This window comes from Oryctolagus cuniculus, chromosome 11, assembly GCF_051225735.1.
Source record: "Oryctolagus cuniculus isolate XC-2025 breed Fujian yellow rabbit chromosome 11, ASM5122573v1, whole genome shotgun sequence".
Classification (NCBI taxonomy): domain Eukaryota; kingdom Metazoa; phylum Chordata; class Mammalia; order Lagomorpha; family Leporidae; genus Oryctolagus; species Oryctolagus cuniculus.
Window position 1 is genome coordinate 13,641,848 of NC_142877.1, and position 14,392 is coordinate 13,656,239.

At 60.6% G+C, this 14,392-nt stretch overlaps 2 protein-coding genes and 1 long non-coding RNA gene across 3 annotated transcripts; 1 reads left to right on the forward strand and 2 right to left on the reverse strand.

The window, feature by feature from the left end:
- Nucleotides 1–531: 531 nt before the first annotated feature.
- Nucleotides 532–2,145, reverse strand: LOC149123341 (uncharacterized). The gene is made up of 2 exons (XR_016216524.1): nt 1,916–2,145; nt 532–736 (listed from the first exon to the last, which is right to left on the reverse strand). It is a non-coding gene; the product is annotated as an uncharacterized LOC149123341 (long non-coding RNA).
- A 206-nt stretch (nt 2,146–2,351) lies between these two features.
- Nucleotides 2,352–4,825, forward strand: TNNC2 (troponin C2, fast skeletal type). The gene is given in 6 exon segments (NM_001082645.1): nt 2,352–2,409; nt 3,693–3,744; nt 3,903–4,046; nt 4,133–4,247; nt 4,399–4,535; nt 4,690–4,825. Coding segments are annotated over 6 exon segments (483 nt in total). The 5' UTR covers nt 2,352–2,406; the 3' UTR covers nt 4,722–4,825.
- A 4,789-nt stretch (nt 4,826–9,614) lies between these two features.
- UBE2C (ubiquitin conjugating enzyme E2 C) lies at nt 9,615–13,248 on the reverse strand. Its single transcript, XM_002721233.6, has 6 exons — nt 13,095–13,248; nt 12,615–12,642; nt 12,067–12,153; nt 10,273–10,477; nt 10,127–10,186; nt 9,615–9,860 (listed from the first exon to the last, which is right to left on the reverse strand). The coding sequence occupies exons 1-6, from the start codon at nt 13,193–13,195 to the stop codon at nt 9,802–9,804; spliced, it is 540 nt and encodes a 179-aa protein (XP_002721279.1). The 5' UTR covers nt 13,196–13,248; the 3' UTR covers nt 9,615–9,801.
- Between the last annotated feature and the right edge of the window lie 1,144 nt (nt 13,249–14,392).

A 14,392-nucleotide genomic window follows, 5' to 3' on the forward strand; every position in this document is an offset into this window, starting at 1 on the left:
GCCACAGCGCCGACCCCTCTTTTTAAATTAAAAAAAAAAAAGATTAATGAATTTATTTACTTATTTGAAAGGGAGGGAGGGGAAGGGGGGAGAGAGAGAGAGAGAGAGAGAATCTTTCCACTGGTTCCCAGGGCCAAGCAGAAGCCAGGAACTCCATCTCTGTCTCCCACCTGGATGACAGGACCCCAAGCACTTGGGCCATCTTCCGCTGCTTTCCTGGGTGCATTAGTAGGAAACTGGATCAGAAGTGGAGAAGCGAGGGCTGGAACAGGCACTGGCTATGGATGCCGGCGGGCAAGCGGTGACTTAACCGCAGGCCTCCCCTCTAGGCCGTCTCCTGATGCGCTGTGTTCTCCAGCATTCTTGGACTCTGGGTGCATGTTTCTCCCCGAGAGATGACCGCCTACCTTCTGTGTGGGTAGCCTTGCTGGCAGGAAGCTCAATACCTCTTGAGGCCATCTTTGTCCATTAATGGTCAACCGTGACTGCTTGGAAGTTTCCTCATATTGAATCAGATGCCTTTCGGCTCACTTACTCCTATGTAAAGTCCATTTTTATTGAACACCTGCTAAGTGCCTACAGTTGAGTGCTGGGCAAGTGATGGTGATCAGCCAGGGTCTCTGGTCTGTGGAACTCAGGACAGGTGGTGATTACCAAGCATGTTCTGTGCTATGATTAGGAAATGACTGGAGACCACTGTAGACTCTCGGAGCCAGGCTGTAGGGGAAGAAGAACCCTGCAGGAAGTTTTGTCAAGGCCAAGAGCAGCAACAGCCAAGCGGACAGATGAAGAGAGGGAAAAATGAGAGCTTCTGGCAGGAAAAACAAAAACAAAAACAAAAAAAACCAGCATGGCCAGGGCTGCTGGTTTATCAAGGATGGTGTTTGGGGCAGTGTTTGAGCACTTAAGGGTGGGGAGGGGGGACGAGTTGCGATTAGAGGGGCGGATAGGAGCTTCCACGCTAAGGAGTCTGCACTTTGTCTATTTCCCTGAAGAAATGGAGGAACAAATTATGAACAAGTGATTGCTGTTCGACTCTCTGTTCTAAGAGGACCAAGTGCTTCCCGTGTGTCCCGACTGGGATCCCCTGGCTATCACCCCTCGGCCCTCTGCCTGGCTGGGGGAAGCCTTATTTAGCCCGGCCTGGCGCTGCTGAGCTTTCCTTGGGAATGTCTATGTGTAGGGGGAGGGGCGGCCCAGTTGCCACTGTCCATCTGCCCTCCTTGGTGTCCAGCCCCCATTGCCTGGCTCCCACACCGCCCTCGGTTGTCCTAGTGCTTTCTGGTGATTTCTGGTCCCATGGCCATATGACCGTGAGCCTTGTCTGCTCCCCAGCACCCAGCCTAGGCTCTGGCCTCTCAGAGTGGGTGGGCTTGCCTTGGACTTCACCTGCCGGGGACCAGACTTCACTGCCCCTTTGCCTTCTGCCTAACCCACTGCCCAAGTCAGCGGATCACAGACACCCTTTTCCTGGGGCGGGGTCTCTGAGAGAGCACTCTGCTTTGGATGCCTCCTCCTCCTCCGAGGGCTCCTCTATTCCTCTGGACAGTTCTCCTGGGTGGGCTCCCCCAAGTCGGGATCAACAGGAATCATCAACAGGACTACGGCTTTTATGATTCACAAAAATTAGCCCCAGTGAAATGGGGATAATAATAGCTGCTACCTCATAGGACGCACACCAGGTGAGATCCTGTGGTTGAAATGTCTGGCCCAGTGTGGCCCATCCTGGAGGTTCAACCAGTGGTGCCTAAGTACCGCTTTCCCCTCCTGAGCCCTGCCCCTCACTGTAGTTCGGAGACAGGACATTGTACTTGCCAAGCACCCACCCTGTGGGTCTGGCACAAGCTAGATGACTTAGAGACCTGAGCATCCTTCTGCCATGGTCTGACTGTGCCCATGTCACCAATGAGGATACTGGGCTCAGAGCGGCTGCTTTACCTGCCCAAGGTCACACACCTTGCCGAGGCAGGGACCTGGACCCTGGGACTTCAAGGCTTGTGCTGTTCCCGTTCCACCATGCTGCGTCACTTGTCACTGTTCCGATCCTCCTCCTCCATCTTGGAGCCAGTGTGCTTCCTGGGGTGGGGGGTGGGGCTCTAAGGCGGCGGAGCAGGGTGGGGCCTCCTCCCAAGAATCTGGGACGTCAAGGCTTGCCACCTGCTCAGGGGCTTAAATTTCTCTGCAAGGGCCCTTGGCTAAATTAGGTAATGGGCTAGGACTCTGGGAGGGGTGGGGCTTGCTGACCCCAGGATCTGATTGGGCAGGGTATCCATTCCTGGGGAGCAGGGGGGTGGGAGGACAGGATGCCCCTACAAATCCCGGGGGCTGGAGTGGGCCACTGCGTCTGTGCGTGGTGGAGTTCAGGGGAGGCGGCTCACGGCAGGGGTGGCCCAGTGACCAGCAACCATGGTAAGGACATGAAGGGACTCTGCTCTGCTGGCTGGGGGCACTTCTAGACCTCTTTCAAGCAGATCTGGGTGTTCTGTGGGGTGGGAACTTAGATGCTTGATGGGGGACGAGAAGGTTGTGGAACACAGGTGTTCAGAGGAAGCCTGGGAAGTCCTTTGACTTCTCTTGGTTGGGGAGGGCTGGATGTCCCAGGGATTGGTCCTGCGGCCACTGTGCTGCCCACTGCGGAGGCTTCCAGCAGTGCTAGGCACAGAGCTCCGGGAGGTCTTATCCCATCTCCTTTATGGTGGTGACAGACCCCCAGGGGCTGCAGTGAGTTCCCCAGGGAGCCAGTGGTGGGGGGTGGGGGATGGGCTGGAAGCCTGGCCAAACCCTCCTGCTGTCAGTGAGAGAAGAAAGCCAGCTCCTAGGAAGATGGGAGGCCCACAGGGCCCCACGCCAACTCCAAGAGCCCTGAGGATGACGGAAGGGGCAGGAGACAGCAGTCGGAGGGACCCCCACCTCCCCGGGAGGGGTTTTGATTTGGGACTGAGGTTCCCCCTCCAGAGATCACTTCAAGGAGTAACTGGACCCCAGAGGCCAGCTGCTGCTGCCCATGCCCTGCTAAAAATAGCCTGCCCTCCTGGCACAGGCGGAGAGGAGGGCAAGAAAGAGGGGGAGAAACAGGAGGCCCAGGGCCAGGGCCCAGAACTGCTTGTCCATCTCACCCCTGCCTCACTGCCAGCCCCAGACTAGAGCCCCCAACCCGGATGGCCTGGCCCGGATGGGTCGTGGACGGCTCATTTTCACGCCACCCTCCGCCTAGCCTGAGGGCCGTGCACTCCAATGCCTGCTTGGCACCTCCACGCATGTGCCCCTGTCAGCCGGGGGTCCCCGTGTCTGGGCTGTGGCCCGACACTTAGCTAGTGCTCAGTACTCTGGGTTGTGTCATTACTGCACCCTGGAGCGGTGCAGGTACCTTGCAAAGCCCCTTTCCCGCCTCCGATTTCATCTCAGCCCCGAAAAGCCACCGAGAGGAGACCAGGGCGTGACCTGCGGCTTCCCCAAAGTCCCCAGGGGGCAGGGTGTGTGTTGGGGGGCTGGGTTGTGCCTGACTTGGCCCTACAAGTATTGCCGAATGAGGACCTCTGACCTAATCTGGGTCTCCGCTCTTGTCAGGTGCCGTGGGGACACACAGGTGGGACAGGTTTCCTGACGGAGGAGGGCGCTACGCAGGGCGGGGTCGAGGTGGGACTGGGTGAGCAGGGTGGTCCTCCTGTGCTCTGACCCTGTGTCTCCTGCAGACGGACCAGCAGGCTGAGGCCCGGTCCTACCTCAGCGAGGAGATGATCGCTGGTGAGTGCAGGGTGGGGTGAGGGTGTGTGTGCAAGGGGGCGTGTGGGAGGGTGACATGTGCCAGGGCACATGTGTGGGGTCTGGGCAGCAGTGGGGGTGGGTGTGAGCCTGGCAGGCCAGCCCACCTCACCTCAGCTCTCCCCTCCACCCCCCTGCAGAGTTCAAGGCCGCCTTCGACATGTTTGATGCTGATGGCGGTGGTGACATCAGCGTCAAGGAGTTGGGCACAGTCATGAGGATGCTGGGCCAGACACCCACCAAAGAGGAGCTGGACGCCATCATCGAGGAGGTGGATGAGGATGGTGAGCGGGCAGCCCCGCCCAGGTCAGGGCCGCGGGGGCGCGAGGTGGGCCCGGGGCGGCGCTCAGTGCCTGCCCTGCGCCCGCAGGCAGCGGCACCATCGACTTCGAGGAGTTCTTGGTCATGATGGTGCGCCAGATGAAAGAGGACGCCAAGGGCAAGAGCGAGGAGGAGCTGGCCGAGTGCTTCCGCATCTTCGACAGGTGCGCGGGGTGGGGGAGCGCGGGGCGCGCGGGGCGGGGGGGGCTCTCCCACGGGCACAGCACGGGAGTGCCCGGGGTGCGGGTGCGCGAGGGGCACGTGCAGCGACGCCCGGGCAGCTGCTGAGCCCTGTCCCGGCCCTCGGCCCCGAAGGAACGCAGACGGCTACATCGACGCCGAGGAGCTGGCTGAGATTTTCAGGGCCTCTGGGGAGCACGTGACGGACGAGGAGATCGAATCCCTGATGAAGGACGGGGACAAGAACAACGACGGCCGCATTGACTTCGACGGTGAGCGCCGGCAGTCGCGGGCGGGCGTCGGGGGCGCGGCAGGCCTCGGCCCCGCGGGTGGGGCTGGGCGTGGCCCGAGCGGGGCCGCCCCCAGCCCCCGCGGGCGGGCGGGTGGGCAGTGCTGGCGCTGAGCCTCGCCCTTGCTTTCCTGCAGAGTTCCTGAAGATGATGGAGGGCGTGCAGTAAGGCTGGGGTCTCAGCCTCGGCCCCGCCGGCTCGTTCCCTGCCCCGCGCAGGGGGCGCGGCCCCTTCTGGCTCCGTGTCTGGAAGGAATAAAAGCAAACGTTGCCAAGCTCATGGCCTGAGTGAGGGGCGGGCCGGGGCTGCGGGGAGCGGGATGCGGGGGGCGGGGGAGGGCCACGGGGGGCTTCGGGCCGAGGGAGAGGGGGTGGAGCCCCCTGCCTGCCCCATCGCCCATGCGTTCCCGAGCCTCTGAGCGTGGGTGTCAGGCTCGCCGCCGTGGGCCGGCTCCCGGGCCGGGAGCGGGGCGACGGCAGCGTTTTCTGCGAGCCCGCTCGGTCTGGTCCGTTCTTCCAGCGCTTGTGGGGCACCCGGCGCTGGCAGCGGAGAGGGGGCAGCAGCGGCAGCAGCTCCTCCCCGGGGCCCCCCGCCACGGGCCGACCGCCGACCGCGAGAACCAGCTCCCGGGAACCTGACCGGGCCGCGCCCCCGCTGAACGTCCTGCAGGACCCCTCGGGGCCTCCAGAATCCAATCCAGATGCCTCGCTCTGGGCTCCCTCACTCCTCCCGTCGCCGCTCCTGCGTTTGCCGGCCTCTGGGCCCTTGCACACTGCTGTTCCCGCTCCCTGCAATGCTCTTCCCCTTATGATCCTGGCAAATTCTTCAACCCACGAGGCCCAACGTGGAGACCATCTCCCCCCTTGATCCCTGCACCCACAAGCTGCAGATCTGGCTCCCATGGTGCTTTGCACACAATTCTGCATAGCAGGGATCAGGTCGTAGCTAATTGAGTGTAGTAGTTGTTGAACTTTAGAGTCAGGCTCTCTGAATTTGTATCCTCACTGCTTGACAGTAAACGACTTGGGACCTCAGTATTTTTATCTGTAAAATGGGGCAATGATCATACTTACCTTAGAGGGTTTCAAGAACAAGTTGGTATGTGCAAGGTGCTTAGAACAGTGCCAGGCACACAGCAAGTGTTTAATTAATGCTGTCCACCATTATCCTCCTCCTCCCTGAAACTCTGTCCTTTTTTTTTTTTTTTTTAAAGATTTATTTATTTGAAAGTCAGAGTTACACAGAGAGAAGGAGAGGTAGAGACAGAGAGAAAGGTCTTCCCTCCGTTGGTTCACTCCCCAAAGGGCCACAATGGCCGGAGCTGCGCTGACCCAAAGCCAGGAGCCAGGAGATTATTCCGGGTCTCCTACGTGGGTGCAGGGGCCCAAGGACTTGGACCATCTTCTACTGCTTTCCCAGGCCATAGCAGAGAGCTGGATCGGAAGAGGAGCAGCCAGGACTCGAACCGGCGTCCATATGGGATGCCGGCGCTTCAGGCCAGGGCGTTAATGTGCTGTGCCACAGGGCCGGCCCCTGTCCTGCTGTTTTACGCTTGCTACCTGCCGCTCTCTCCATCTTGGTCCTAGTCTCTGCTTTGTCCTGTTGCTGATTTCCCGGTTTGCTGTTCCAGCCAGGGTTGGTGCTGGGATTCCAGCACCGTCATGGCTGTGCCTTGTGCCTTATGCACTTGGTCTGGGTCATCCACACGGCGCATCCAGAGGCAGATGCTGCTCTTATCCCCGTTTTGTGGTTGTGGGAACTCAGGCCCAGGGAGGTGAAGTAGAGCAGCCCACAGATAACAGCCTGGATGGGGCCCAGCACAGGGACTCTGGTGCTCACCCCTCCCCCCCATACACCCTCTGTTTCCTGTCTCCTTACCCTGCTTCATCCTCCTCTCTGTGCCCACTGGGCACTGCCCCCGGACCACCACCCCCCGGACCACTGTCCCATGGGCCACTGCCCCCCGGGCCACAGCCCCCAGACCACCACCACCACCCGGACCACCACCCCCCAGGCCAAACACTGGCCCCCAAGTAAGACTGCTCTGAAAATGATTCTGGTCACATCACTGTCCTGCCCAAGGCTTCATTCTTTGAATGTTGCCCTCAAGATAAGTGTCTGCACTTTAATGTGGCCTGAAACGCCCACTGAGGCCCAACATCCCTCCCCTCCTCCCTACACCCATGAACACACACGTCCTGCTGTCCAGTGAAGCCGCTTTCTTGCCTCTGCCAGCCTCATGGCTCACTCCTTCTCCAGGAAGCCCTCCTTGCCCTCCTATTCATTAGACGCCCAGCACTTAATGAGCGCTTCCTATGTGCCAGGCACTGTTCTCACATCCTTCAATGATTCCGTTTCATAGTGAGGTTAAGTCTAAGTGCCCAAGTGCATGCAGGCAAGGAGGGGGTGGAGCCAGGGTTCTAACCCAGTGGTTCTGCTTCCTTGGGCTGAGTTCTTTTTCCTTCTTTTTTAAAGTTAATTAGTTAATTTATTTGAAAGTCAGAGTTACAGAGAGAAGGAGAGGCAGAGAGAGAGAGAGAGAGAGAGAGAGAGAGAGAGAGGTCTTTACTCCCCAACTGGTTGCAGCTGTGCCAATACGAAGCCAGGAGCCGCGGCCGCAGCGCTGAGGCCAGCGCACCGCGCTGATCCGAAGGCAGGAGCCAGGTGCTTCTCCTGGTCTCCCATGGGGTGCAGGGCCCAAGCACTTGGGCCATCCTCCACTGCACTCCCTGGCCACAGCAGAGAGCTGGCCTGGAAGCGGGGCAACTGGGACAGAATCTGGTGCCCCGACCGGGACTAGAACCCGGTGTGCCTGCGCTGCAGGTGGAGGATTAGCCTAGTGAGCCGCGGCGCCGGCCTCAGCAACCTGTTGTAAAACTCTCCCAGTGGTGGGTTCCAGAGAACACTCCGATGGCTTCTGAGCTACACGTGAGGACTGGGTCCCTGTGACTGACACGAGGCCGGCCTCGGGACTACCTGGTGGGCTGAACACCAAGATCAGGGACCACAGGGAAAAGATTTCCTCGAAGGCAGACAAAATAGGTTCACCTCTTAGCAGGTTTATTAAAAACCAGGGGGCTGGCGCTGTGGCACAGCGGGCTAAGCCACCACCGTGTGTACGCTGGCATTCTATGTGGGAGTGCCGATTCAGGTCCTGGCTGCTGTTTCCAATCCTGCTCCCCGAGAACGCACCTGGGCGGCAGCAGAAGATGACCCAAGTAGTTGGGCCTCTACCACACACGAGGGAGACAGGGATGGAGTTCCTGGCTCCTGGCTCTGGCCTGGCCCAGCCCTGGCCGTTGCAGCCATTTAGGGAGTGAGCCAGCAGATGGAAGATCTGTCTCTCGCCACTTGGGTCTCTCTGCCCTTCAGATAAACAAACAAATCTTTAACAAACGGAAAGAACCAATCCTGTGATAGCTTCTGCCTCTGCTTTGCCCAGGCATCATCTGACCCCATGACTTCAAGCCCCAGAGAGCATCTAACCTGGAGAGCTTGTGGGGACCAAGAGCGTGGCCTTTCTACCAAGTTCCAGGTGGAGTCTGTGCTGGGGGAGGACCACACCCCGCGATGGCCACCTTCCATGTTTCCTAATGAGACTACAGCAGTGACACCGCCTGGGAGCGGATTAGACATGGAACCTCACGCCCTCGCCCAGACTGACTGAATCAGAATCTGGCGCTGTGGCTTAGCGGGCTAAGCCTCCGCCTGCAGCGTCAGCATCCCATAGGGAGCCAGTTGGTGTCCTGCCTGCTCCTCTTCCCATCCAGCTCTCTGCTTGTGGTCTGGGAAAGCAGTGGAAGATGGCCCAAGGGCTTGGGCCCCTGCACCCGCTTGGGAGTCCGGGAAGAAGCTCCTGGCTTTGGCCTGGTCCACCCCTGGTCCCTTGGTCATTGTGGCCATTTGGGGAGTGACTCAGAATATTTAAGACCTCTTTGTCTCTCCCTTTCTCTGTAACACTCTCAAGTAAATAATCTACTTGAGGGGCCGGTGCTGTGGCATAGCAGGTAAAGCCACCGCCTATAGTGCTGGCATCCCATATGGGCGCAGGTTCAAGTCCCAGCTGCTCCACATCCAATCTAGCCCTCTGCTATGGCAAAGCAGTAGAAGATGGCCCAAATCTTTGGTCCCCTGCATCCGCGTGGGAGACCCAGAAGGAGCTCCAGACTGGCACAGCTCTGGCCATTCCGACCATCTGGTGAGTGAACCAGTGGATGGAAGACCTCTCTCTCTCCCTCTCTGCAACTCTGCTTTTCAAATATATATATATATTTTTTAATCTACTTGAAAGGAAGGCAGGCCAGGAACCTGGACCTAAACTCCGGCCCTCCGATATGGGAGGCAGGTGTTATGTCTCATCTGCTCAAGGCTCAGAGTGGACTTGTACGCCCACGAGATGGAGAAGCTCCGAGCAGAGCGGTTCAGGCACAATGACACACTCAAGTTCCAACCCCAGACCTGAAAGCTCCAATTCTTTACACGTGACTGGAGGTGGGGGCTGCCGGCTGTGTCCCCCCCAGGCCTGGGTGCTGAGTCGAGGCCGGGCAGTGCAGGAATGCACCTGGGTAGCTTGTTTACCTCAGAGATCTTCCTGTAGGCCCAGGCAGGGCCCATCATCCCAGCCTGCTCTCCTCCCTGCAGTTCTGCACAGGTGTCTCCTCCAGGGGTCCCAGGGCCAGGGCAGGAGGTGTCTCCCCTTGGGGTGCGGAGCCATCCCTGGGGAACTGGGCCTGGTGCAGAGCAAGGGGCTTTCCCTTGCTGCCTCCGCAGACCCTGGCCCTGCTCTGGCTAACTGGAGCCTTCTCTGTTGGAAGCGGGTGGGTGGTCCTCCCCTCCAGCACGCATAGCTGGGGCAGCTCCAGTACCTACTAGCATTCCTGGGGCTTGTAGTCGCTCCTTCAGAGAAACCAAGGCCACAGGGGAACAAGCCACTGCTTGGCCTTACAGCCTGTCACCTGCTTCCACCGCTGAAGAGGGGAACAGGCCAATTGCCCAGATGCGAGACCACCCACCCTGCCTGCCCTGAGCACCCCCAACCCAGGGTAACCGCGAGACAGCAACTTCTACAAAAACAACCAAAATGTGTTTATTTAATATATATCACAAGAACTCAAACAGACTTAATTTAAAAAACAAACAAAAATAACACCACAGCTCAAGACACAGTCCAGTAGAGGTCAAGGACAGGACAGATTCTAAGGCAGAACCAGGAAAGGCGACGGCACAGGGAGAGGCTGGGCAGCCCGGGTCAGGGGTCTTGGCTGGAGACCTGCTTTGAGTAGGTTTCTTGCAGGTACTTCTTAAAAGCTGGAAGAGAACGGGCAGGTGGATGGTGAGAGATGGACACGGACGCCTTCCATCAGGGTGGGAGAGGGCAGTCAGGGACGCTAAGGGGAGTGCCAGGGGAGGCTGGTGGCCGCCCCCCTGCTTTTATGGAGACTGGGGAACAGCACAGGAGACCAAGTCTGGAAGGGGTTAATTTCCCATATCCGCTCCCTCGAGCCAGCAAGCAGGAGGTTCTATTAACCCCACACCTGCCCAACCCAGCATCCTTGGGCAGGGCTGGGACCCACCTGTGGGGTTTTTCCAGAGCTCGGCGGCATGTGTGTTCAAAGGGCTATCGATGTTGGGCTCTGCGGGTGGAGAGAGAGCAGTCAGCGGCGGCCCGGCAGCACCGGCGGCTCCCGGGCGGCACGGAAGGGGTGCGCTCACACGTTACCTCCCAGCAGGCTCTGGATGGACAGCAGGATGGTCCTGACGTCATACAGGGCGGACCACTTGTCCTTGAGGATGTCCAGGCAGATGTTCCCCTGCGTGTCCACGTTGGGGTGGTAGCAGGGCGTGAGGAACTTCACCGTGGGCGCGTTGTAAGGGTAGCCACTGGGGAACTCCAGGGAGAGCTTGTACCTCAGGTCTTCATATACCTGGCATTGAGACAGTGGGGGCAAGGGTCCCACGTGAGCGCCCACCTGGGCCTGCACAGCGGACAAAGCACTCAACTGGTCCCTGCTTTCGTCAGGTGGGCCGTCAGTGGCCCCGGGGGCTGAGCTGTGCGCTGGCACCCCCAGGGCTCTGGCCCAATTGCAGTGTCGGGCCGGGGCAGGTGCCGCGGCGCAGCAGGGTTGGACACCCCGAGACACCTGCGCCCCACAGCAGAGCGCCTTGAGCTGCGGCTGCTCCCCGCTTCCAGCCCAGCTTCCTGGCCACGCGCCCTTGCTGCCTGCGTGGGAGTGAGATGCACTTCTGGGCTCCTGCTTTTGACCTGGCCCAGCTCTGGCTTGTTGTAGCCATTGGGGGAGAGAACCAGTGAATCGCAGACTGTCACTCTGTCTTTCAAATACATAAATAGGGGCCGGCACCGTGGCTCACTTGGTTGATCCTCTGCCTGCGGCGCCGGCATCCCATATGGGCACCGGGTTCTAGTCCCGGTTGCTCCTCTGCCAGTCCAGCTCTCTGCTGTGGCCTGGGAGGGCAGTGGAGGATGGCCCAAGTCCTTGGGCCCCTGCACCGGCGTCGGAGACCAGGAGGAAGCACCTGGCTCCTGGCCTCAGATCGGCACAGGGCGCCAGCCATAGCAGCCATTTGGGGGGGTGAACCAACAGAAAGGAAGACCTTTGTCTCTCTTACCATCTAACTCTGTCAAAAAAAAAATAAATAAATAAACTTAAAAAAAAAAGTAGGTTAACATGCAAAAAATTGAATTTGAGGGGGCTGGTGCTGTGGTGTAGCAGGTAAAGCTGCCACATGCAGTGCCGGCATCCCATATGGGCGCCGGTTTGAGTCCCGGCTGCTCCACTTTGATCCACCCCTCTGCTGTGGCCTAGGAAAGCTGTGGAAGATGGCCCAAGTCTTTGGGCTCCTGCACCCATATGGAAGACCTGGAAGAAGCTCCTGGCTTCGGATTGGCGCAGCTCCAGCTGTTGCAGCCAATTGGGAAGTAAACCAGCGGATGGAAGACCTCTCTTTCTCTCGCTCTCTCTGTAACTCTCTCAAATATATATCAAAAAAAGATTTATTTATCTGAAGTGTGTGGGGGTTGTCTTCCATTTGCTGGTTCACTCCTCAAATGGCCCCAACAGCCTGGGCTGGGCCAGGCTGAGCACAGGATCCTGGAACTCCATCCGGGTCTCCCATGTGGGTGGCAGGCACCCAAGTACGTGGGCCATCCTCTGGTGTCTCCCAGGTACGAAGTAGCAGGAGGCTGGGCTGGAAGCAGAGTAGCTGGGGCTCAAAGCGACACTGAAGGGATGCCGGTGTCCCATGCAGCAGCTTCTCACAGAGCAGCTGTGCCTGCCCTGCCCTGAGTCTCTGATCTGACTCCATTGACCAAAGTCCTTATTCCACTCATTGCCTTTTTGCCCGAGCCCTCCAGCCATCTAAGACAGGCAGCACCGTTCACACCCAGCCTGCACAGGTGCAGAACAAGGCTCGGGCGACTGTCTTGCCGAGCTGAAGGCTTGACGCAGCCCTGGCACGGGGAGTCACCTCCACCCCCCAGCACCCCGATACTCACGGTGCCGGCTGCCCCGTGGATGGTCCCTATCCACTTGAAGAGGTTGTCTGACTCGGGGAAGGCAGAGATTCCTTTGTCACCAGACATCTGGGCAGGAAGAACACTTGCTGGATTGCAGAGCTCGGAGACTTTCCCCTAATCCCGTCACACTCCCTAGGGACGGGCTTTCCCCAGGTGGCCTCGGGGCTGCCGCAGAGAGGGTGGGGAGGCTGGGCGGGGAGGGGTTATGCAGCCATGTCCGGTGCCCCTCAGGAGTCCAGACAGGCAATGTGGGTGCTCAAGGGTTGGAGAGAAACAGAAAGGCGCACTCCAAGGTTTGGCAGGGCCAGGACGCCACGGGCAGGGGCTGGGTGACTCCAGGATCGGCGTCGGACAGAATCCCGGAAGACAAGGCGAGGTGGGGACAGGGACTTCTTCCCGGAAAACACAGACACCCTCGCCTTCGCCCCCGTGTCAAGTGGGGCTCTGGTGGAGGGGGCAGGCCATGGACAGTTGGGTGGGAGTGAGGAGGGGGCCAGCTGGCTGGGGGTCTGGGCACGGGCACTCACCATGAGCGTCATTAGCTCCTGCTGTAGCCTAGAAAAAGAGCATTCAGGGTCAGCGGGGAGTTCGGGCGGGCGGGGCCCAGGTGATGCACCCCTCCCTCCCTATCTCCCGCGGGAGCCCCAAGGCCAGACCCGGCCACCTGCCCAGGGTGACCCCGGCGAGTCCTCACGCTCCCCAAGCCCAGGCTCCCGCAGCATGAGTCTGGCAGGTGCTCCACGCCGACCGCTCCCCTCGCCCTTCCCCGGTCGTTAGTCTCCGACAGCTGCCCGAGCTCCAGGTCTCACCCGCTGCAGGAGGCGGGGGATCTCGGAAGTCTCCACCCGGGGCCCCAGAGCCCGTGGCTGCCCGGCCTCGAGTTCCTGGCGCGTCCTGTGGCCCCCGCAAATCCACCCGCTGAGGAAGGGGGTCCTCGGAGTCCGCGCTCCGGGCCCCGATGCCCCGGGCATGCCGGGGCCGCCGAGCGTCATCTCCGCACCACTCACCTCTTGCCCACGGGGCCCCGCGCGGCGCCCCCGCTCGGCTCGGCGCCTTTACGGGCGGCGGCAACGCTGGCGGCGGCTGGATCGCGATTTTGAGAGGCCATTCGGGCAGCACTCGCCAGAGAAGCAGGAACTAGGAGAACACGGCTGCAACTGCAGGCTGCAGGCCCGCCCGCCCGCGTTTGAATTGTAACCCTCGAGCAGCGTCGACCAATCAGAGGCTCGCTTGGGTTTGATCCAGCCAATAGGGCGCGGCGAAGCGCTCTGTCATTGCTAGGCCCACCCACAAGCGTACCGGCATTGGGCGGTGGGGGCGGCTGTTTCTAACGTCCGACTGGCAGGAGAGGCTGCCATTAACTAACGACTCCGCAGCGGATTGGTGACCTTTGGAAAACGCCGACCATTAAAGGGCCGAGCAAGTGCCCACGTGGGACGGAGCCCCCGAGGGCGAACGCCCGGCACGCCCCTCCCGATCCCTTCTGGCCGGCAGGGCGTGTCGGCCGTCCGCCCCGAGCCGGAAGCCTCAGCTCCACGCCCTGACCCGGGGGCCCGGGCCCCTCAGCGGGGCGGGTCTCGGAGGGCCGCCAACTGCAGACTCCCGATTCCCAGAGGAGGAGAGACGGAGTTCTCACTCTCTGGTTCACGCCCCAGATGCCCGGCCCGGCCCGGCCGGGGCTGGGCCAGGAAGAAGCCGGACCCAGGACCTCCACTGGGGTCTCCCACGCAGGTGGCCGGGGTCCCGGCATGTGAGCCGTCGGCCGCTGCCACGTGCGTGCGCAGGACGCTGGGACCCGCAGGCGCTCCACTCCACAGGGGCCCCGGCAGGCGGAGGAGCGAGGACCCCCAGGCGCCACGGCCAAGCGCTCTAGGTGCTCCACTCCACAGGGGCCGCGGCCAGGCGGAGGAGCCGGGACCCCCAGGCGCCATGGCCAAGCGCTCCAGGTGCTCCACTCCACAGGGCCCGCGGCCAGGCGGAGGAGCGAGGACACCCAGGCGCTCCCCCCACCGGGGGTCCGTGGGCATCCCAGGTGGCGACTGACTCGCAGCGCTGCTACACCGTGGCTTACCACGCCTCTCCACTAACAGAGCCAACACCTTTTCATACAGTGTGTCGGCGCGTCACGAACCCCCACGGGACTAGCACTCACATCCTGCCCCGTCTTTACCTTAGCTGGGCAAACGGGGGCAGGGAAGGATGGCAAGACACGTGCTGTTCCCAGCTCGGCCTGTGAAGGCCGGTCTATCCCGGGACGGCGAGGAGCCCCTGTTCTCTTTCCCACTTGGTGTTCTGTCGGCCCCAC